At 65.5% G+C, this 24,370-nt stretch overlaps 1 protein-coding gene across 1 annotated transcript in view; it reads right to left on the bottom strand.

The window, feature by feature from the left end:
* Window positions 1-387: 387 nt before the first annotated feature.
* The window catches only part of HCFC1 (host cell factor C1), a 37,272-nt gene continuing 13,289 nt past the window's right edge, over window positions 388-24,370 (bottom strand). Inside the window, 23 exon segments of the mRNA XM_030474263.1 lie at window positions 388-765; window positions 1,318-1,381; window positions 2,756-3,089; window positions 4,377-4,562; window positions 6,058-6,189; window positions 7,094-7,212; window positions 7,828-8,142; window positions 9,392-9,625; window positions 9,837-9,894; window positions 10,575-10,748; window positions 10,795-10,960; window positions 11,067-12,085; window positions 12,087-12,128; window positions 13,182-13,402; window positions 13,496-13,634; window positions 14,195-14,337; window positions 14,424-14,643; window positions 16,062-16,166; window positions 16,831-17,064; window positions 18,654-18,848; window positions 19,983-20,143; window positions 21,167-21,607; window positions 23,056-23,235. Of these exon segments, the coding sequence (XP_030330123.1) occupies window positions 726-765; window positions 1,318-1,381; window positions 2,756-3,089; window positions 4,377-4,562; window positions 6,058-6,189; window positions 7,094-7,212; window positions 7,828-8,142; window positions 9,392-9,625; window positions 9,837-9,894; window positions 10,575-10,748; window positions 10,795-10,960; window positions 11,067-12,085; window positions 12,087-12,128; window positions 13,182-13,402; window positions 13,496-13,634; window positions 14,195-14,337; window positions 14,424-14,643; window positions 16,062-16,166; window positions 16,831-17,064; window positions 18,654-18,848; window positions 19,983-20,143; window positions 21,167-21,607; window positions 23,056-23,235 (4,922 nt within the window). The 3' untranslated portion in view covers window positions 388-725.

Genomic DNA, 24,370 nt, shown 5'->3' with positions numbered 1-24,370 from the left:
CAGAGAAAATGTGAAAAATTTGGAAAAATGGGAAAAATTGGGAGAAACTTGGGGAAAATGGGAAAATTGGGAAAAAATTAAAAGAAACTTGGGGGAAATGGGGAAAAATTGGGAAAATTGGGGAAAATGTGGGGAAATTGGGATAAAATCGAGGGAATTGGGGTCCAAACGTCGCCCCACGGCCGCAGCTCACACTATGGGGCGCCCCATTGCCCCCCCTCAGCCCCATGGCCCAGCGCGAGGAACGCCCCAGCCCCACAGAGCCCCCCCCATCGCCCTCCTCCTGCCTCCAGCCCCACAAGTGTGGGGCACAGAGGGCCGGGACCGCCCCCCCCCAGCCCCACAAGTGCCCCCCCCGCCCCTCCCCCCCCCAACCAAACTCCCCGTTTTTTTCTCCAAAAAAATGTCTTTTAATTCTCAAAATAGCACAAAAACGACAGTTACGGGGGGGGGAGGGGCCCCCAATACACTATAATACACTGGGGGGGGGGCTGGGCTGCCCCATAGCGCCCCATGGCTGCCCCATAGCGGCCCCCGGGGGGTCTGTACAGGGGGGCCGGGGGGGGGGAGGGGCAGCGAGTACAAAACTTCATCCAGCAACCGCAACAGGTAAAAAAAGCCCCCCCCGCCCCTCCCCCCCTCCTGCCCCATAGCGGAGCCTGAGCCCCACAGCGGCCTCCGGCCCCTCCCCCCCCCCGCTATGGGGCGGGGGCCCGCGGGGTCCTTCACTGCCCGTCGGCCTTCGGCTTCTTTGGAGCGGATTTCCTGGGGGGTGGGAGGGAAGAGATGTGGGGCTGCCCCATAGCCCTGCCCCACACATCCCACGGTGTGGCCAGGCCCATTTCTCCTGCCCCACAGCAAGGCCCCCAGCGCCCCAACCCAGCCCCATAAACACCCCCATAGCACCCCCGAGCCCCATAGATTCCCTCCAGCCCCATAGATACCCCATGGCCCCATAGATCCTCCCCAGGTCCATAGATTCCCCCCGGCCCCATAGATCCCCCCCAGCCCCACAGATCCTCCCCAGCCCCACAGATCCCCCCCAGCCCCATAGATCCCCCCCAGCCCCATAGATCCCCCCCAGCCTCATAGATTCCTCCCCAGCCTCATAGATTCCCCGTTGGCCCCATAAACACCCCCATAGCACCTCCCATCCCCATAGATCCCCCTTGGCCCCACAGATCCCCCCAGCCCCATAGATCCCTCCCAGCCCCATAGATCCACCCTAGCCCCACAGATCACCCCCACTGCCCCATAGATCCCCCCCAGCCCCATAGATCCTCCCCAGCCCCATAGATCCCCCCCGGCCCCACTCACAGGTCAGGGGAAGACAGTGGGCGCTTGCTGGCGGGTTTGGCCCCGGCTCCGTCCTTGCTGGACTCTGTGGGGCAGAGGCGGGATGTGGGGGGTGATGGGGGGGGGGGAACATCCCGCCCCACAGCCTCAATGGGACCCCCACATATGGGGCAGCCCCACAAGTCCCGTCACAGTAAGAGCTGCAGCCCCCAGAACGGAGTCCCTATGTCTGGCCCCACATCCAGCCCCACATCTCGGCTCACCGCCACCAGCCCCACATGTTGTGGCCATGTCCCTTCTCCTTGGTGGGACCCATGCCCGTGGTGATGCTCCCACCCCCTTGTACCCAGCCCCACATATGTGGGGCAGCCCCATAGCCCCCATACTCGCCCTGCAGCCTGCATGGCAGGCCCGTAGCCCTTGTCCTTGATGGAACCCATAACCAGTACCCAGCCCCATACCCAGCCCCACACATGTGGGGCAGCCCCATACATGTGGGGCAGCCCCATAGGTGCCCTGCACTCACCCTGCAGCCACTGCACCTGTATGGCAGGCCTGTAGTCCTTGTCCTTGGTGGAACCCATACGAGTACCCAGCCCCACACGTGTGGGGCAGCCCCATACGTGTGGGGCAGCCCCATAGCCCCCATACTCACCCTGCAGCCTGTATGGCAGGCCCGTAGCCCTTGTCCTTGATGGAACCCATACGAGTTCCCAGCCCCATACATGTGGGGCAGCCCCATAAGCCCCCATACTCACCCTGCAGCCTGTGTGGTAGACCCATAGTCCTTGTCCTTGAATGAACCCCTTGATGAACCCACACCAGTACCCAGCCCCATGCCCAGCCCCACACGTGTGGGGCAGCCCCATAGCCCCCATACTCACCCTGCAGCCTGTATGGCAGGCCCGTAGCCCTTGACCTTGATGGAACCCATACGAGTACCCAGCCCCATGCCCAGCCCCACACATGTGGGGCAGCCCCATAGGTGCCCTGCACTCACCCTGCAGCCACTGCACCTGTGTGGCAGGCCTGTAGCCCTTGTCCTTGGTGGAACCCATACGAGTACCCAGCCCCATACGTGTGGGGCAGCCCCATAGGCCCCATACTCACCCTGCAGCCTGTGTGGTAGACCCATAGTCCTTGTCCTTGAATGAACCCTTGATGAACCCACACCAGTACCCAGCCCCATGCCCAGCCCCACACGTGTGGGGCAGCCCCATAGCCCCCATACTCACCCTGCAGCCTGTATGGCAGGCCCGTAGCCCTTGTCCTTGATGGAACCCATACCAGCACCCAGCCCCATACCCAGCCCCACACGTGTGGGGCAGCCCCCCGGCACTCACCCTGCAGCCACCGCACCTGCGTGGCGGGCCCGTAGCCCTTGTCCTTGATGGAACCCATACCAGCACCCAGCCCCATACCCAGCCCCACACGTGTGGGGCAGCCCTCCGGCACTCACCCTGCAGCCACCGCACCTGCGTGGCGGGCCCGTAGCCCTTGTCGTTGCGGGCGGCGATGCGGAAGATGATGGCGGGTTTGGTGCTGTGGTCGATGTGCGCCGTGGCCAAGCTGCCGGCGGGGACCAGGCAGGAGGGGCTGGGCCCGCAATAGACCCGCATGAAGGCGAGAGGGGCCGGGCCCCCCCCCGCGGCGCCGGAGCCGGAGCCGGAGCCCCCCCGCGGCTCGGCCGCGCCCCCCGCGCCCCCCGCGATCGCCAGGTACACCGAGTACTCCAGGATGCGCCCGGACGTCACCGACGGCGGCTCCCACGTGAGGTGCGCCCCGTCCGGGCTCTGCGGGGACACGGGGCGGGGGGTGGGTATGGGGGGCATGGGGGGGTGTGGGGGGTATGGGCGGTGTGGGGGTATGGGGGGTATGGGGGACATGGGGGGGTGGGGGGTATGGGGGATATGGGGGGGTATGGGGGGTGGGGGACATGGGGGGGTGGGGGGTATGGGGGCATATGGGGGGGTATGGGGGGTGGGGGACATGGGGGGATATGGGGGGGTATGGGGGCATATAGAGGGTGTGGGGTGAGGGGGGACACAGGGGACAGGGACATGTTTGGGGCTTTGTGATTCTGGGGGTTGGTTGTAGCTGTAGGTCACACTATGGGGCAGGCTATGGGGCAGGCTGTGGGTCACACTATGGGTCATGCTATGGGTCAGGCTGTGGGTCACACTATGGGTCATGCTATGGGTCACGCTATGGGTCATGCTGTGGGTCACACTATGGGTCCCGCCATGGGGCAGGCTGTGGGTGTGGCCGTGGGTCCGGCCGTGGGGCAGGCTGTGGGTCAGGCTGTGGGTCAGGCTATAGGGCAGGCCGTGGGGCATGCTATGGGTCCGGCCGTGGGTCCGGCTGCGGGGCACACTATGGGTCCCGCTATGGGGCAGGCTGTGGGGCAGGCTGTGGGTCCAGCCGTGGGGCACGCTATGGGGCCAGCCGTGGGGCAGGCTGTGGGGCAGGCTGTGGGTCTGGCCGTGGGGCAGGCTGTGAGGCACGCTATGGGTCCCGCTATGGGTCAGGCTGTGGGTCAGGCTATAGGGCAGGCTGTGGGTCCTGCTGTGGGCCTGGCCGTGGGGCAGGCTGTGGGTCTGGCTATGGGTCAGGCTGTGGGTCAGGCTGTGGGTCTGGCTATGGGTCAGGCTGTGGGTCCCGCTGTAGGTCCGGCTGTGGGGCAGGCTGTGGGGCAGGCTGTGGGTCTGGCTATGGGGCAGGCCGTGGGTCCCGCTTTGGGCCCGGCCGTGGGTCAGGCTGTGGGTCAGGCTATAGGGCAGGCTGTGGGTCAGGCTGTGGGTCAGGCTATAGGGCAGGCTGTGGGTCAGGCTGTGGGTCTGGCTATGGGTCAGGCTGTGGGTCAGGCTGTGGGTCAGGCTGTGGGTCAGGCTGTGGGTCTGGCTATGGGTCAGGCCGTGGGTCAGGCTGTGGGTCAGGCTGTGGCTCAGGCTATAGGGCAGGCTGTGGGACAGGCTGTGGGTCAGGCTATGGGGCAGGCCGTGGGCCCGGCCGTGGGCCCGGCTGTGGGTCAGGCTGTGGGTCAGGCCGTGGGTCCCGCGGTGGGCCCGGCGCGGCGGTACCTTGCTGATGCGGATGGCGCAGGGCGCGCCGGGGTAGCCGGGCAGGCAGGTTTTGAAGGCCGCCAGCTCGGAGAAGGCGCCGCGGCCGCAGACGTTCACCCCGGCCACGCGGAACTTGTAGGCGGTGCCCGGCTGCAGCTCCTGGCGCCGGAGCTGGGAATGGTCCGGGACCCCCCCGGCCTCGTCCTGCCCCACACGGACACACATGGGGCACCCAGGGGGCACGCGGCACCCGTGGGGCACCCACAGACACACATGTGGCACCCAGAGCACCCATAGGGGCACACATAGACACACATGGGGCACCCACAGCACCCATGGAGGCACCCACAGACACACATGGAGGCACCCACAGACACACATGGGGGCACCCAGAGTACCCCTAGGGGCACCCACAGACACACATGGGGCACCCAGGGGGCACACGGCACCCGTGGGGCACCCACAGACACACATGGGGCACCCAGAGCACCCATAGGGGCACACATAGACACACATGGGGCACCCATAGACACACATAGGGGCACCCAGAGCACCCATAGGGGCACACATAGACACACATGGGGCACCCATAGACACACATAGGGGCACCCAGAGCACCCATAGGGGCACCCAGAGTACCCATGGGGGCACTCATACACACACATAGGGGCACTCATAGGGGCACACAGAGCACCCATAGACACACACAGGGACACACATAGAGGCACCCATAGACACCCATAGGAGCACCCATACAGACAGCCACAGACACACATGGGGGCACCCAGAGCACCCATAGGGGCACACACAGACACACATGGGGCACCCAGGGGGCACACAGCACCCGTGGGGCACCCACAGACACACATGGGGCACCCACAGGGGCACACACAGCACCATGGGGGCACCCATAGACACACATAGGGGCACCTAGAGCACCCAGAGGGGCACCCAGAGCACCCATAGGGGCACTCATACACACACATAGGGGCACTCATAGGGGCACACAGAGCACCCATAGACACACACAGGGACACACATTGAGGCACCCATACGGACACTCATAAACACCAATAGCACCCATAGACACCCATAGGGGCACCCATACAGCCAGCCATAGACACACATAGGGGCACCCATAAACACCCATAGCACCCATAGACACACATAGGGACTCACATAGGGGCACCCATAGACACCCATAGCACCCATAGACACCCACAGGGGCACCCATAGGGACAGCCATAGACATCCATAGAGCCACCTATAGACACGCATAGGGACACCCATAGGGGCACCCATAGACACACACAGACACCCACAGGGACACCCATAGAGACACACATAGAAACACCCCCAGGGACAGTGTGAGGGACACCCATAGGGGCACCCATGGGGACACTCCATGGAAATACCCACAGAAACACCCACAGGGATACCCACAGACACCCACAGGGGCCACCCATAGAGACACCCATAGGGATACCCATAGACACCCACGGGGGCACCCACGGGGGCACCCACAGGGGCCACCAGATGGACACAGCACATCCATGGGGCCACCCAGGCCCATCGGGCTCCCATGAGGGCCACCAAGACCCCCATGAGGAAGCCACTGAGGGGCCCGGGGCAGGCCCCAGGCGCTGTGGGGCACTGTGGGGCGCTGTGGGGCGCTGTGGGGCGCTGTGGGGCCACTCACGTCGGGGGGGGGCGCGTCCTCGGGGGGCAGGAAGTAGTGTGTCACCATCATGGAGGTGCCTTTGATGACGCCGACGTCGAACCATTGGTTCTCCTTCTTGAGCAGCGCCTTCGGGGGGGGCGGCTCCGGCTTCTGCACCCCCAGAGACCCACAGCGACCCACGGTGACCCACAGCGACCCACAGTGACCCACAGCGACCCACAACTGCCCCACAGTGATCCTAACTGCCCCACAGCGACCCAGAACTGCCCCACAGCGACACACGGTGACCCACAACTGCCCCACAGTGAGCCCTAACTGCCCCACGGTGACCCGTTACTGCCCCACAGTGATCCTAACTGCCCCACAGTGATCCTAACTGCCCCACAGCGACCCACAACTGCCCCACAGTGATCCTAACTGCCCCACAGCGACGCAGAACTGCCCCACAGTGAGCCCTAACCACCCCCCAGCAACCCACAACTGCCCCACAGTGTCCCGTAACTGCCCCACAGCGACCTGTAACTGCCCCACAGTGACCCATAACTGCCCCACAGTGACCCCTAACTGCCCCACAGTGACCCTAACTGCCCCACAGCGACCCACAACTGCCCCACAGTGACCCACAACTGCCCCACAGCGACACACGGTGACCCACAGCGACCCACAGCTGCCCTACAGTGACCCTAACTGCCCCACAGCGACCCACAACTGCCCCAGAGCGACCCCATAACTGCCTCAGAGCGACCCATAACTGTCTCAGAGTGACCCATAACTGCCCCAGAGTGACCCATAGGGACCCATAACTGCCTCAGAACACCCCATAGTGACCTGTAACTGCCCCATAGCTTCCCCATAGTGACCCACAACTGCCCTTTATGACCCATAATCACCCCATAGTGACCCACAACCACCCCATAGTGACCCACAACCGCCCCATAGTGACCCACAACCACCCCATAGCGCCCCACAACCACCCCAAAGTGACCCACAACCACCCCATAGCGACCCACAACCGCCCCATAGCGCCCCACAAGTACCCTGAGCCCCCTCTCACCGCGGGGCCGCTCTCGATGCCATTGGCCACCTCCGCCAGGGCTGCGGCCGCCTGCAGCTTGGCCGGGCTGGTGCCCACCACGGGCGGGGGGGGCACGAAGGCGCTGGGGGGGGCCAGGCCTGGGGGGGACACACAACAATAGGAGTCAATGGGAGTCAATGGGGGTCAATGGGGGTCAATGGGGGTCAATGGGAGTCAATGGGGATCAATGGGGTTCAATGGGGATCAATGGGAGTCAATGGGGATCAATGGGGATCAATGGGGGTCAATGGGCGTCAATGGGGATCAATGGGGATCAATGGGGGTCAATGGGAGTCAATGGGGATCAATGGGGGTCAATGGGGGTCAATGGGGTCAATGGGAGTCAATGGGGATCAATGGGCGTCAATGGGGGTCAATGGGAGTCAATGGGGATCAATGGGGGTCAATGGGGGTCAATGGGGTCAATGGGAGTCAATGGGGATCAATGGGCGTCAATGGGGGTCAATGGGGATCAATGGGGGTCAATGGGGATCAATGGGGTCAATGGGAGTCAATGGGGATCAATGGGGGTCAATGGGGGTCAATGGGGATCAATGGGGGTCAATGGGGATCAATGGGGTCAATGGGAGTCAATGGGGATCAATGGGGATCAATGGGGGTCAATGGGGATCAATGGGAGTCAATGGGGATCAATAGGGGTCAGTGGGGGTCAATGGGGGTCAGTGGGACCCCCTCCATCCCCTGCTCCTCACCATCGCCGGGGGCTCCGCTCGCGGCCCCCACCTCGGCCAGCCCGTTGCTGTCGGTGCCGGGGGGGTCGTTGAGGCTGTCAGCGGGGGCCAAGGCCTCGGTGGGGAGCTGGGGGGGGGCCGGGGGGGGCGCAGGGGCCGGGGGGGTGCCGGGGGGGGCGGCCTCGAGCTGCTGCTGCTGCTGCTGCTGCTGCACCAGCGCCGCCAGGTCCTGCTGAGTCAGCACGATGGGGATGGGCCCCCCCGGCCCCTCGGGCACCCCCAGCTCAGGGGGGGCCCCCCCCGGCTCCGCGCTGCTGTCCAGGGGCTCTGCCGTGCCTGGGGGGACACGGGGGGACACGGGGGGAGATGGACCCACAGCAGCCACGGACACGAACCCACCGCGCCCACGAGCCGCCCCGGGGGCACCGCGCTGCTGCTCGGCCAGGACGGCCTGAGCCCCCCATGGCCCCAGGGTGGCCCCATAGCCCATAGCCCATCTCCCCCTATCCCCATAGTGTCCCCATACCCCCATATCCCATATGCCCATAGTGTCCCCATGTTGTCCCCATGGCCCCGTATCCCATATTCTATACCCCATATCCCCATAGCCCCACTGTGTCCCCATGTCCCCATAGCGCCTCCATGTCCCTATGGTGTCCCATATCCCCATATCCCCACTGTGTCCCCATATCCCCACACAGTCCCCATATCCCCATAGTAACCCCATGTCCCCATACCCCCATAGCACCCCCATGTCCCCATATCCCCCTGATGTCCCCATATCCCCATGGTGTCCCCATATCCCCATAGTGCCCCCATGTCCCCATAGTAACCCCATGTCCCCATAACCCATATTCTATACCCCATATCCCCGTATTTCCACAGTGTCCCCATATCCCCATGGTGTCCCCATGTCCCATATTCTATATCCCATATCCCCATAGTGCCCCCACGTCCCTATGGTGTCCCATATCCCCATAGTAGCCCCATGTCCCCATATCCCCCTGATGTCCCCATATCCCCATAGCGCCCCCATGACCCCATAGAGCCCCCATATCCCCATATCTCCATAGTAACCCCATGTCCCCATATCCCCATGGTGTCCCCATGTCCCCATATCCCATATTCTATACCCCATATCCCCATAGCGCCCCCATATCCCCACACAGTCCCTGTGTCCCCATAGCCCCCTGACATCCCCACATCCCCATAGAGCCCCCATGTCCCCATATTCCCCTGATGTCCCCATATCCCCCTGATGTCCCCATATCCCCATATCCCATTTTCCCATATCCCCACTGTGTCCCCATAGCCCCATAGCGCCCCCATATCCCCACACAGTCCCCATGGTGTCCTCATGTCCCCACATCCCATATTCTATACCCCACACCCCCATATCCCCCCCATAGCCCCATATCCCCCCACAGTCCCCATGTCCCCACAGCCCCATAGCGCCCCCATGTCCCCGTAGCACCCTCATGTCCCCATAGCGCCCCCATACCCCCATAGCGCCCCCATGTCCCCATATCTCCATAGTAACCCTATGTCCCCACAGCCCCACAGCGCCCCCCTGTCCCGCGCTGACCCATGACGGCGTGCTGCGCGGCCTGCAGCACGGCCTGGATGGCGAGCGCCTGCGCCTGGGCCTGCGCCTGCGCCTCCTCGGTGGCCGCGGCCGCCGCCGCCGCCTCCGCCGCCGCCGTCACCGCCAGCTCCTCGGGGGTGAGCCCGGTGACCACCAGCGCCGGCGCCGCCCCCCCCGCGGCCCCCAGCGGCGCCTCCGCCATCAGCTCCGGGGGCAGCGCCGCCGCCGCCGCCGCCCCCCCCGCGCCGCCGCTCTCGGCCCCGGCCCCCGCCGGCAGCACCACCACGGCCAAAGGCTCCGGCGAGCCCGGGGGGGGGCGGCGCGGCGCTGGGGGGGGGGGGAGCTGGGGGTGCTGAGGGGGGGGGTCCTGGGGGGGGTCCCCGCTGCTGGTGCTGGTGGTGGTGGGGGGGGGCGGTGGTGGTGGAGGGGGGGGTGATGCTGGTACTGGCGGTGCTGGGGGGGTCCGGGGGTGCCGGGGGGGGCTCCGTCAGCGAGGAGATGCTCTGAAGGGGGGGGGAAGAGGAGGTTAAAGGGAGGTGGATGGGCCCCCCCCCCACATAGAGCCCTATAGACCTTAATGATGCCCCCATGGTCCTCTATGACCCCCCCACCTCCATTCCCAATGTGCCCCCCCGACCTTAATGCCCCCCCATAAAACCCTATAGACCTTAATGCTCCCCCCCAGAGCTCTATACACCTTAATGCCCCCCCATAGAGCCCTACACACCTTAATGGCCCTGCCATAGTCCTCTATGACCCCCCCACCTCCATCCCCAACGTGCCCCCCCAGGCCTTAATGCCCCTCCCTAGAACTCTATAGACCCTAATGCCCCCCCATAGAGCCCTATAGACCTTAATGATCCCCCCCATGGTCCTCTATGACCCCCCCACCTCCATCCCCAATGTGCCCCCCCTGACCTTAATGCCCCCCCCATAAAACCCTATAGACCTTAATGCCTTCCCATAGAGCCCTATAGACCTTAAGGATCCCCCCATAGTCCTCTATGACCCCCCCACCTCCATCCCCAATGTGCCCCCCCAGACCTTAATGCCCCCCCATAGAGCTCTATAGACCTTAATACCCCCCCATACAACTCTATAGACCTTAATGTCCCCCCCCCCGCCCATTAATGCCCCCCAGTGCCCCCCAGGCCCCCCCATAGTGCCCCCGGCCCCCCCTCACCGGCAGGGCGGGCGCTGGCACCGGTGTGGCCGCGGTGACGTTGGTGACGGCGCGGGGCTGGGGGGTCCCCGCGGTGCTGGGCCCGGGGCTGGGGGTGCCGGGGGGGGGGCCCCTCACCCGGGGCGGGGGGGGGCTCCGGCTCCCCTTGTCCATTGGCGGCCGCTGGGGGGGGCTCTATGGGGGGGACACACACAGAGGTGAGTTGGTGACACGGTGCCACCCCCTGTGGGGGGTTGTGTGTGTGTGTCCCCCCCTCCGCGGTGCCGGTGTCACCTGGGTTGGTGCCGATGGTGGCGGTGACCGTGGTGGCCGTGGGGGTCGTCCCCGTCTCATGGGTCTCACAGGGGGGGTTGGAGCAGCCGGGGGGGGCCCCTCGGTCATTGTCACTGTCACCGTGGTGGTGGTGGTGGCACCAGGGGGGGGGAGCCGGGGCTGCTGCTGGTGGCGGTGGTGCCGGTTGTCCCCGTGTCGCGGGTCTCGCAGGGTTGGGACGCGGTGGCCATGGTGGTGGTGGCCGTGTTGGTGGTGCCGGTGTTGTGCACCTCGCAGGGGGGGTTGGAGCAGGGCCCCGGCGCCACCGTGGTGGTGGTGGCCGTGGTGGTGGTGCCCGTCTCGTGGGTCTCGCAGGGGGGGTTGGAGCAGGGCTGGGACGCGGTGGCCATGGTGGTGGTGGCCGTGTTGGTGGTGCCGGTCTCATGGGTCTCACATGGAGGGTTGGAGCAGAGCCGGGACGCTGTGGTGGTCACGGTGTTGGTTGTCCCCGTCTCGTGGGTCTCACAAGGAGGGTTGGAGCAGGGTCCCGTGGCCATGGTGGTGGTGGCCGTGTTGGTTGTCCCCGTCTCATGGGTCTCACATGGAGGGTTGGAGCAGAGCCGGGACGCTGTGGTGGTCACGGTGTTGGTGGTGCCGGTCTCATGGGTCTCACAGGGTGGGTTGGAACATGGTTGTGACGCCGTGACCATGGTGGTGCTGGTGGTGGCCGTGGTGGTCGTTCCCATCTCACAGGGAGGGTTGGAGCAGGGCCCCGTGGCCATGGTGGTGGTGGCCGTGTTGGTTGTCCCCGTCTCGTGGGTCTCACAAGGAGGGTTGGAGCAGAGCCGGGACGCTGTGGTGGTCACGGTGTTGGTGGTACCAGTCTCATGGGTCTCACATGGAGGGTTAGAGCAGGGTCCCGTGGCCATGGTGGTGGTGGCCGTGTTGGTGGTGCCGGTCTCATGGGTCTCACATGGAGGGTTAGAGCAGGGTCCCGTGGCCATGGTGGTGGTGGCCGTGTTGGTTGTCCCCGTCTCGTGGGTCTCACAAGGAGGGTTAGAGCAGGGCCCCGTGGCCATGGTGGTGGTGGCCGTGTTGGTGGTGCCGGTCTCATGGGTCTCGCAGGGGGGGTTGGAGCACACGAGGGTGACGGTGCCGGGGTCGGGCTCGGTGCCGGCGGGTGCCGGTTGCTCGGCCGTGGGTGACGCCAGGATGGACACGGGCAGGTCGGGCACCGGCTGCGCCTCAACCCCCCCCCCCGGGGGCCGTGATCAGCGTCACTTGGGTGGGCTGGGCCATGGGCTGGGGGCGACGGGGACACGGTCGCTATGGGGCACCCCATGGGCACACAGGGACCCCCCCCCCAGTGTGACCCAGGGACCTCCCATTGCCACCCAAGGACCCCAAAGAGTGAGCCAGGGATTGCCCCATTGCCGCCCAAGGACCCCATAGTGTTACCCAGGGACCCCTCACTGCCACCAGGAGACCCCCCATTGCCACCCAGGGACCCCATAGTGTGACCCAAGGACCCCCCATTGCCACCCAAGGACCCCCCATTGCCACTCAGCGAACTCAAAGAGTGACCCAGAGACCCCCCCATTGCCACCCAAGGACCCCATAGTGTGACCCAGGGACCCCCCATTGCCACTCAGGGACCCCCCACTGCCACCCAAGGACACCCCATTGCCATGCAGGGACCCCATAGTGTGACCCAGAGACCCCCCCATTGCCACCCAAGGACCCCAGAGATGACCCAGGGACACCCCATTGCCACCCAAGGACCCCAAAGAGTGACCCAGAGACTCCCCATTGCCACTCAGGGACCCCCATTGCCACCCAGGGACCCCATAGTGTGACCCAGGGACCCCCCATTGCCACCCAGGGACCCCAAAGAGTGACCCAGGGGTCCCCCATTGCCACCCAGGGACCCCATAGTGTGACCCAGGGACCCCCATTGCCACCCAGGGACCCCAAAGAGTGACCCAGGGACCCCCATTGCCACCCAGGGACCCCAAAGAGTGACCCAGGGGTCCCCCATTGCCACCCAGGGACCCCATAGTGTGACCCATGGATTCCCCATTGCCACCCAGAGACCCCCCATTGCCACCCAAGGACCCCATAGATGACTCAGGGACCCCCCATTGCCACCCAGGGACCCCACAGAGTGACCCAGAGAACCCCCACTGCCACCCAGGGACCCCATAGGGTGACCCAAGGATCCCCCATTGCCACCCAGGGCCCCCCCACTGCCACCCCTGTCCCCATCGCCCGGTGCCCAGCTCCGTGGTGCCCGGTGGTGGCCCAGAGGGTCCTATGGGTGGCCCAGGCCCCCCCCCTGCCCCGCTGGGCCCCCACCTGCATGGTGATGGTGGGGGTGCCGAGCGCGCCGGTGGCCGTCACCGTGCTCTGCGCCGCGGACACGGTGATGGCGGCGGGGTTGAGCACCTGGCTCGACAGCGTCGCGATAGTCCCCAGCGTCGTGATGGGGGTGGCGAGAGACGCCGTGGCGCTGTGCCCGCCCGCGCCGGCCAGGCTGGTGGACACCGTCCCCGTCACCGTGCCCAGCGTGGTGACACCTGAGGGGGCACAAAGGGGGGGTCGCTGTGGGGCTGGGGGGCACGGTGATGGCTGGGGGGGGGGAGGGGGGGATGTGGGGCTGCGGCACTCACCGGTGGTGCCCTTCACCACCAGCGTGGTGACCGTGGGCTTGACGGCAGAGACGGTGACGGGTGTCACCAGGCGGACCCCCCCCATGGGGACCGTGCGCAGGATGGTGCCCGGCTGCCCCGGGGCGCCCTTGAGGACAACCTGGGGGGGGCACATAGGGGGTGATGGGGGGGCTCAGAGGGTGATGGGGGGGGCTCAGGACACACACACACACACACACACACATAGAGGTTGATGGGGGGGTCCCAAGGGACATACACACACACATAAAGGGCGATGGGGGGGTCTCAGAGGGCAATGGGGGGGCTCAGAGGGTGATGGGGGGGGCCCAGGGGACACACACACACACACATAGAGAGTGATGGGGGGGCTCAGAGGGTGATGGGGGGGTCCCAAGGGACACACACACACACATAGGGGGCGATGGGGGGCTCAGGGGACACACACACGCACATAGAGTGATGGGGGGGCTCGGGGGGGGACACACACGCATAGAGGGCAATGGGGGGGTCTCAGGACACACACACACATAAAGGGTGATGGGGGGGTCTCAAGGGATACATACACACACATAGGGGGTGATGGGGGGGTCTCAGGACACACACACACAGACATAGAGGGTGATGGGGGGGTCCCAAGGGACACACACACACACAGGGGGTGACGGGGGGTCCCCATGGCCGTGTCCCCCCCCCCTTTACCTGTGTCACCCCTTGCTGGCCGTGCCCGCTGGCCAGCTTGGGGACAGCGGTGATGATCTTGGCCGGGGTCCCGGTGCCTGAAGTCATCACCTTGGTGGTGATGATGGTGATGGGGGACTTGATACCGGGGCTGCTGGTGACACCTGAGGGAGGGGGGGGGACCCCGTTAAGTGCCGCTCGGGGGGGGGGGGGATGTGACGGTGTCCCCAGGGGGACGTGGGGCGCTCACCCGTGGCCCCGGCCTGGGTGATGATGGCCGACATGGGGATGGTCTTGATGATGGTGGTGGTGCCGGGCTTGGTGGTGCTGGGGGACACGCTGCTGATGCCCAGCAGCGTGGGCTTGGCCGCGCCGGCGCCCGCCTGGCTCGTGCTCAGCAGCGTCGTGGGCTTCCCGTCCCCCGACGTCACCAGCTTCAGGATGGTCCCCGCCGGCAGCGGGCCCTTGGTCTGAGGGGGGGCACGGCGGGACAGGCGGTGAGGGGGGACGGGGGTGAAGGGGGACATGGGGTGAAGGGGGACAAGGGGTGAAGGGGGACATGGGGGTTAAGGGGGACAGGGGGGAAATGGGGACATGGGGGGTTAATGGGGATATGGGGTTCATAGAGACATGGGGGGGTCATGGGGACATGGGGTTAATGGGGACATGGGGGTTCATGGGGATATGTGGTTAAGGGGGACAGGGGATTAAGGGGGACATGGGGGGTTAAGGGGGACATGGGGGGTTAAGGGGGACATGGGGGTTAAGGGGGAAATGTGGTTAAGGGGGACAGGGGGGGTTAAGGGGGACATGGGGTTAATGGGGACAGGGGGATTAAGGGGTACATGGGGGGTTAAGGGGGACAGAGGGGTAAGGGGGACATAGGGGTTAATGGGGATATGTGGTTAAGGGGGACATGGGGTAAAGGAGGACATGGGGGTCAAGGGGGACACGGGGTGAAGGGGGACATGGGGGTTAATGAGGACATGGGGGTTAATGGGGAAATGGGGGGTTAAGGGGGACATAGGAGTTCATAGGGATATGGGGTTAAGGGGGACAGGGCATAAGGGGGACATGGGGTTAAGGGGGACATGGGGTTAAAGGGAACATGGGTTTAGGGGGGACATGGATTTAATGGGGATATGGGGTTCATAGAGACATGGGGGGTTCATAGGGACATGGGGTTCATGGGGACATGGGGGTTAATGGGGACAGGGTGTTAATGGGGACATGGGGGTTAATGGGGACAGGGGGGGTTAAGGGGGACATGGGGGGTTAAGGGGCACACGGGGTGAAGGGGGACATGGCGGTTAAGGGGGACATGGGTTTAGGGGGCACATGGGTTAATGGGGATATGGGGTTAATGGGGACATTGGGTTAATGGGACATGGGGGTTCATGGGGATATGGGGTTAAGGGGGACAGGGAGTAAGGGGGACATGGGGTTAAGGGGGACATGGGTTTAGGGGGGACATGGGGTTAACGGGGTATGGGGTTCATAGAGACATGGAGGGTTCATGGGGACATGGGGGTTAATGGGGACATGGGGTTAAGGGGGACATGGGGTTAAGGGGGATGGGGGGTGAAGGGGGACACAGGGTTAAGGGGGACATGGGGGGTTAATGGGGGCATGGGGTTAATGGGGATAGGGGGGTTAAGGGGGACAGGGTGTTAAAGGGACATGGGGGTTAAGGGGGACATGGAGGCTCATGAGGATATGGGGTTAAGGGGGACAGGGGGGTTAATGGGGACATGGGGGTTAATGGGGACATGGGGGGTTAAGGGGGACATGGGGGGTTAAAGGGGACAAGGGGGTGCCCCGGGGGGGCCCCATGGGTGTCGGGGGGGTCAGGGTGCCCCGGGGGGGTCAGGGTGCCCGGGGGGGTCACCTGTATGATCTGGGTGACGGGCCCGGTGGACGCCTGCCCGGTGACGGCCGAGCTCTGCACCGGCTTCGTCTGCACCACGGACATCACCTTGCCCAGGTTGGAGATCTGGGGGGGCAGCGGGGTCAGAGCCCCCCCAAAACACCCCCCGGTGCCCCCAAACCCGCTGTCCAGGTCCCCCGCACCCCCCCAGCCAGGTCTTGGGGGGGTCACCCCACACTGGGTGTTAATGGAGGGGGGAGGCGGTGTGATGTTGGGGTGTCACCCACATGCAGGGGGTGACACTGGGGGGGGGGTCAATGTGCCATTGGGGTGCTGTGGGGGGGGGTCAGGGTGCCATTGGGGTGCCGTGGGGGGGGGTCAGTGTGCCATTAGGGTGCCCTGGGGGGGGGTCAGGGTGCCATTGGGGTGCCGTGGGGGGGGTCAGGGTGCCATTGGGGTGCTGTGGGGGGTCAATGTGCATTGGGGTGCCGTGGGGGGGGTCAGGGTGCCATTGGGGTGCTGTGGGGGGGGTCAGGGTGCCATTGGGGTGCTACTGGAGGGGGTCGGGATGCCATTGGGGTGCTGTGGGGAGGGTCAGGGTGCCATTGGGGTGCTGTGGGGGGGGTCAATGTGCATTGGGGTGCTGGGAGGGGATGACTGTGCCATTGGGGTGCTGTGTGGGGGGGTCAGTATGTCACTGGGGTGCCGTGGGGGGGGTCAGGGTGCCATTGGGGTGCTGTGGGGGGGGGTCAATGTGCCATTGGGGTGCTGTGTGGGGGGGATCACTCACCAGGGCGCTGCCCCCCGGCACGGAGATGGGGCTCTTGACCAGGGTGATGGTCTTGGTGACCCCCCCCACGACCGTGGTCACCACCTGCGCCTGGTGCTGCGCCACCGTCACCGCGCCCGACTTGTGCACCGTGATGATGGGCCGCGCCGGGGGGGGGTTGGTGGCCGCGGCCCCCCCCGACGTCCCCACCTGCGCCGCCGCCGACTTCAGCATCCGCGTGGCCGGGTTGGTCACCTGCGGGGGGGGCGGTGAGCGGGGATACGGGGTGCGGGGTGCGGGGGATGGGGTGTGGGATATGGGGTGTGGGATATGGGATATGGGGGATGGGATATGGGGGATGGGGTGTGGGATATGGGATATGGGGGATGGGATATGGGGGATGGGGTGTGGGATATGGGATATGGGGGATGGGATATGGGGGATGGGGTGTGGGGTGTGGGGTATGGGATATAGGGTATGGGGCATAGAATAGGGGATGTCGGGTTCGCGATATGGGGGGTGGGATATGAGATGGGGCGTATGGGGGGTGCGATATAGAGTATAGCATACAAAATACGGGATGTGCGATGTGGGGTGTGGAATGTGGGATATAGGGTATGGCACATGCGGTATGGGATGTAGGATGTGGGATACAAGATATGGGGTGTGGCATGTGGGGTGTGGGATATGGGGGATGGGATATGGGGTGTGCGATATGGGGTGTGGGATGTGGGATATGGGGTGTGGGATATGGGGTGTGGGATATGGGGTACGGGATATGGGGTGTGGGATATGGGGTGTGGGATATGGGGTGTGGGATGTGGGATATGGGGTGTGGGATATGGGGTGTGGGATATGGGGTGTGGGATGTGGGATATGGGGTGTGGGATATGGGGTGTGGGATATGGGGTATGGGATATGGGGCGTGGGATATGGGATGTGGGGTACGGGATACGGGATGTGGGATATGGGGTGTGGGATATGGGGTGTGGGATATGGGGTGTGGGATATGGGGTGTGGGATGTGGGGTGTGGGATGTGGGATATGGGGTGTGGGATATGGGGTGTGGGATATGGGGTGTGGGGTGTGGGATATGGGGTGTGGGATATGGGTGTGGGATGTGGGGTGTGGGATATGGGGTGTGGGATATGGGGTGTGGGATATGGGGTGTGGGATATGGGGTGTGGGGTGTGGGATATGGGGTGTGGGATATGGGGTGTGGGATATGGGGTGTGGGATATGGGGTGTGGGATGTGGGATATGGGGTGTGGGATATGGGGTGTGGGATATGGGGTGTGGGATGTGGGGTGTGGGATATGGGGTGTGGGATATGGGGTGTGGGGTGTGGGGTGTGGGATATGGGGTGTGGGATATGGGGTGTGGGATATGGGGTATGGGATATGGGGCGTGGGATATGGGGTGTGGGGTACGGGATACGGGGTGTGGGATATGGGGTATGGGATGACCCCATGTCCCCAGTGACCCCCCATGTTCCCAATGACCCCCCCATTTCCTCAATGACCCCATGTCCCCCATGAACCCGTGTCCCCAATGAACCCCCATGTCCCCAACGAACCCCCCATGTCCCCAATGACCCCCCCACATCCTAATGTCCCCCCATGTCCCCAATGAACCCCCCATGTCCCCAATGACCCCCTCATGTCCTCGTGTCCCTCCATGTCCCCAATCCCACTCCATGGGATATGGGGTGTGGGATATGGGGGATGGGATATGCGGTGTGGGATAGGAGGTGTGGGATGTGCAATACGGGGTACGGGGACAATGAGGCCACGGTGACACAGGAATAATGGGACATGGGGGGACACACCGGGCCGGGGGCTCACCATGACGGGGGCCGAGGCCACCTTGACGCTGGGGGGCAGCGAGGGGGTGCCGGGGGTCACGGCCACCGTCTTGACGATGGTGGCGCCGGGGGGCACGCTCAGCACCGCGGGCGCCGCGGGCGGGATCTTCTGCGTGGCGGCGGCGGCGGCCGCCAGGGCAGCCATGCCCGTCAGCTGCGGGGAGCTGCCCAGCACCTGCGGGGGGGGCACGGCGTCACCACCCCCCCGCCTGCCCCCCGTGTCCCCAGGGAGCCCCCGTGTCCCCAGTGACCCCGTGTCACCAATGACCCCCCACATCCTCATGTCCCTCCATGTCCCCAACGACCCCCCATGTCCCCCCGTGCCCCCAATGTCCCCATGTTCCCAATGACCCCCCCATGTCCTCAATGACCCCCCCATGTCCCCATGTCCCCAATGTCCCCATGTTCCCAATGACCCCCCATGTCCTCAATGACCCCATGTCCCCCACGAACCCGTGTGTCCCCAGTGAACCCCCATGTCCCCAATGTCCACCCATGTCCCCATGTCCCCAATGACCCCATGTCCTCAATGACCCCCCCAAGTCCCCCAGTGTCCCCAATGTCCCCCCATGTCCCCCTGTGTCCCCAATGTCCCCATGTTCCCAATGTCCCCCCCATATCCCCAATGACCCCCCCATGTCCTCAACAACCCCATGTCCCCATGAACTCCTGTGTCCCCACTGCCCCCCCATGTCCCTAATGACCCCCAATGTCCCCAGGTTCTTCCCTGTCCCCATGTCCCCCCCATGTCCCCAATGACCCATGTCCCCAATGACCCCCCATGTCCCTAATGACCCCCAATGTCCCCATGTTCTTCCCTGTCCCCATGTCCCCCCCATGTCCCCAATGACCCCATATCCCCCATGAACCCCCGTGTCCCCAATGCCCCCCCATGTCCTTAATGACCGCCCAATGTCCCCAATGACCCCCCATGTCCCCAATGACCCCATGTCCCTCCATGTCCCCCCATGTCTCCAATGACACCCTCATGTCCCCAATGACCCATGTCCCTCCATGTCCCCAATGAACCCCCATGTCCTCAATGACGACCCCATGTCCCCCCGTGTCCCAAATGTCCCCATGTCCCCAATGACCCCCCCATGTCCTCAATGACCCCCCAATGTCCCCATGTTCTTCCCTGTCGCCATGTCCCCCCCATGACCCCAATGACCCCATGTCCCCCATGAACCCCCGTGTCCCCAATGCCCCATGCCCCAATGCGCCCCCCATGTCCCCAGTGCCCCCCCATGTCCCCAATGACCCATGTCCCCAATGCCCCCCCATGCCCCCAGTGCCCCCCCGCCCTCACCGTGCCCTGGGGGCTCTGGCCCGGCACCACCATCCTGACGCCGGGCAGGGACGTGACGGTCACCGGGGCCTTGCCGGGGGGCCCGGCCGAGCGCACCGTCACCAGGGGGGTCCCGGCCGCCGCCGCGGGGGGGCCCGTCACCTTCAGCACCGCCGGCACCCCTGGGGGGGGCAGGACAGGACGGGGGGGGGTCAGTGCGGGGAGGGACCCCCCGTGTCCCCCCAACACCCTCCTGTGGCCACCACGGCCCCGTGTTCCTTGTGTGCCCCCCCACGACCCCCCGGTCCCTCCTGCCCTGCCATGACCCCAGCACCCCAACATCCCCCGTCCCCCCACACCCCTCTATCCCCATATCCCTCTATGCCCCCCAATTCCCTCTATCTCCCCCATATCCCTCTGTCCCCCCATGTCCCTCCATCCCCCCCATATCCCTCTATCTCCCCCATATCTCTTCTGTTCTCCCCTGACCCCAACACCCCCATGTCCCCCCATAGCCCCCCATGTCCCTCTATCCCCCCCATATCCCTCCATCCCCCCCATATCCTTCTATCCCCCCATATCCCTCCTGTCCCCCCATGACCCCAACACCTCCATGTCCCCCCACATCACTTTTGTCCTCCCATGACCCAAACACCCCCATGTCCCTCCATCCCCCCATATCCCCCTATCCCCCCCCATCCCTCCTGTCCTCCCATGACCCCGACACCCCCATGTCCCTCTATCCCCCCATGTCCCTCTGTCCCCCCCATATTCCTCTATCCCCCCACATCCCTCCTGTCCTCTCATGACCCCAACATCCCCATGTCCCTCCATGTCCCTGCATATCCCCCCATATCCCCCTGTCCCTCCCATGTCCCTCTATCCCCCCATGTCCCTCCTGTCCTCCCATGACCCCAACATCCCCATGTCCCCCTATATCCCTTTATCTCTCCACATCCCTCTATCCCCCCATATCCCCCCATATCCCTCCTGTCCTCCCATGACCCCGACACCCCCATATCCCTCTGTCCCCCCCATATCCCTCTGTCCCCCCATGACCCCAATACCCCCATGTCCCCCCATATCCCCGCCATGTCCCTCTATCTCCCCCATGTCCCTCCTGTCCTCCCATGACCCCGACACCCCCATGTCCCTCTGTACCCCCCATCCCCCCCGCCCTCCCATGACCCCCCCTCCCCACTCACCGGCCGCTCTTCCCGCGGCCGCTCCCCCCCCCGCAGCAGCGGCGGCGCTGCCGGCGGCGGGTGGGGTGGCGGCCGGTACCACTTGCAGAGCCCCTCCGGGGGGCGCCGCAGAGGCCGCCCCCGCCGCAGCAGTGGTGGGCGCCGGCGCGGGCGGCGCCGCGGCGGGCGCGGGCGGCAGCAGCGTGAGCCCCACGGGCGGAACCACGGGCTGCGGGGGGGGCGCGGCGGGGCCGGGCGCGGCGGCGGCGGGCGCGGGGCTCTTGGGCGGGTTGGCGGGCACGGAGGGCACGGGTGCGGGCGCGGGGGACGCGGCCGCGGGCAGCTCGTACTTCTGCAGCTGCAGCAGGTAGGAGTCGGCCGTGGGCACCGCGCCCCAGCTCACCTCCAGAGACGTCGTGTTGGCGCGGACCAGCTGCACCCGCGCGGGCGCAGGGGGGCGCTCTGCGGGGGGGGGGGGGGAAACACGGGGTCAGAGCGGGGACACCCCCGTCAGGGGGTACCCCTGAGCTCATCCCATGGGGAGGGGATGGGGGCTCCCCACATCATGAGGTACCCCATAGAGATGGGATGGGGGGTACCCCGTGGGGATGGGGGTACCCCTGAGCTCATCCCATAGGGATGGGATGGGGGCTCCCCACATCATGGGGTACCCCGTGGGGATGGGGAGGGGATAGGGGTATCCCATGGCGATGGGATGGGGGCTCCCCACATCATGAGGTACCCCATGGGGAGGGGATGGGGGTACCCCATAGGGATGGGGGCACCCCATAGCTCATCCCATGGGGATGGGATGGGGGCACCCCTGAGCTCATCCCATGGGGATGGGATGGGGGCTCCCCACATCATGGGGTACCCCATGGGGAGGGGATGGGGGCACCCCTGAGCTCATCCCATGGGCTCCCCCCATCCCATCCCACAGGGACACCCCACATCATGAGGTACCCCCTGGGGATGGGGAGGGGATGGGGGTACCCCATAGGGATGGGGGTACCCCTGAGCTCATCCCATGGGGATGGGGACACCCGAGCCCACCCTAGGACACCCCACGCTCCTTGGATGGCCATAGAGACACCCATAACGGAGCTGGGGACACCTCCGACCCCATCTCAGTGCACCCCACGGGGACGGGGACACCCCCAAGATGGACCTGGGGACCCCCAAAATGAACCTGGGGACACCCCGAATGGACCTGGAGACCCCAAAAATGAAGCTGGGGACCCCCAAATGGACCTGGGAACACCCCGAATGAAGCTGGGGACCCCAAAAATGAACCTGGGGACACCCCAAATGCACCTGGAGACCCCAAAAATGAACCTGGAGACCCCAAAAATGAACCTGGGGACCCCCAAAATGACCCTGGGAACACCCCAAATGGACTTGGAGTCCCCAAATGTCCCCAGGAACACCCTGAACGGACCTGAAGACCCTCAAAATGACCCTGGGGACACCCCAAATGGACTTGGAGACCCCAAAAATGAACCTGGGGACACCCCAAATGACCCTGGGGACACCCCAAAATGAACCTGGGGACCCCCAAAATGAACCTGGGGACACCCCAAATGGACTTGGAGACCCCCAAAATGAACCTGGGGACACCCAACATGGACCTGGAGACACCCCAAATGGACCTGGAGACCCCAAAAATGAACCTGGGGACCCCCAAAAATGAACCTAGGGACACCCAACACAGACCCGGGGACACCCCAAATGGACGTGGGGACCCCCAAACTGACCCTGGGGACACCCCAAGATGAACGTGGCGCCATCCTGAGCCACCCGAACGTGCCGGGACGGACCCGCGCCCAGATGCGAACAGAAGCACCGCGAGCGGCCGGCCCCCCCGGAGCCCCCCCCAAAGCGGGGTGCCCCCCCCCGCCCCCCCCACTCACCGGTCTCGAGGTACCAGAGGTCCTTGCAGCACACCTGGTTGTTCCAGGCCTTGCGGTAGCCGTCGCGCCCGCTCCAGATGTAGAGGCGGGTGGCGATGGCCACGGCGCAGTGCCCGGCGCGCGCCCGCGGCACGTTGTCCTCCAGCGTGTCCATCACGATGGGCTCCCACGCCATCGAGTCTGGGGGGGCACGGGGGGGGGGCACGGGGGGGGCACGGGGTCAGCCCAGGCCACGGGGGGCTCCCAACGGCCCTTGGGAGGGGGTTGGGGGGGGAGCGGAAGGAGGGGTTTAAGGGGGGGCCACGGGGGGCTCCCAACGGCCCTTGGGGAGGGGGTTGGGGGGGGAGCAGGAGGGGGTATGGAGAGGGGGGAGCGGGAGGAGGGGTTTAAGGGGGGGTTTAAGGGGGGTTTAAGGGGGGGCCACGGGGGGGGGGGGCATGGGGGGGGCACGGGGTCAGCCCAGGGCACAGGGGGCTCCCAAAGGCCCGGGGGAGGGGGTGGGGGGGGGCAGGAGGAGGGGGTATGGGGAGGGGGGAGCAGAAGGAGGGCTTTAAGGGGGGGTTTAGGGGGGTGTTTAAGGGGGAGCCACGGGGGGGGAACGGGAGGGGCACGGGGTCAGCCCAGGGCAGGGGGGGCTCCCAACGGCCCTTGGGAGGGGGTTTGGGGGGGGGAGGAGCAGGAGGGGGTATGGGGAGGGGAGAGCGGAAGGAGGGGTTTAAGGAGGGGTTTAAGGGGGGGTTTAAGGGGAGGTTTAAGGGGGGGCCACGGGGGGCTCCCAACGGCCCTTGGGGAGGGGGTTGGGGGGGGAGCAGGAGGGGGTATGGAGAGGGGGGAGCGGGAGGGGGGAGCGGAAGGAGGAGTTTAAGGGGGGGTTTAAGGGAGGGTTTAAGGGGGGGCCACGGGGGGGGGGGGCATGGGGGGCACGGGGTCAGCCCAGGGCGGGGGGGGCTCCCAAGGGCCCTTGCGAGGGGGTTGGGGGGGGGAGCAGGAGGGGGTATGGGGAGCGGAAGGAGGGGTTTAAGGGGGGGCCACGGGGGGGGGGCCACGGGGGGGGCACGGGGGGGCACGGGGTCAGCCCAGGGCACAGGGGGCTCCCAAAGGAGGAGGGGGGGTGGGGAGGGGGGAGCGGAAGGAGGGGTTTAAGGGGGGGTTTAAGGGGGGGTCACGGGGTCAGCCCAGGGCGGGGGGGGGATCCCAACGGCCCTTAGGAGGGGGTGGGGGGGGAGCAGGAGGGGGTATGGGGAGGGGGGAGCGGAAGGAGGGGTTTAAGGGGGGGTTTTGGGGAGGTCACGGAGGGGGGCTGGGGGGGTTTTGG

The sequence above is a fragment of the Strigops habroptila genome, unplaced genomic scaffold (assembly GCF_004027225.2).
Source record: "Strigops habroptila isolate Jane unplaced genomic scaffold, bStrHab1.2.pri NW_022045577.1_ctg1, whole genome shotgun sequence".
NCBI lineage: Eukaryota > Metazoa > Chordata > Aves > Psittaciformes > Psittacidae > Strigops > Strigops habroptila.
This window is presented reverse-complemented; position numbering and strand designations above follow the sequence as displayed.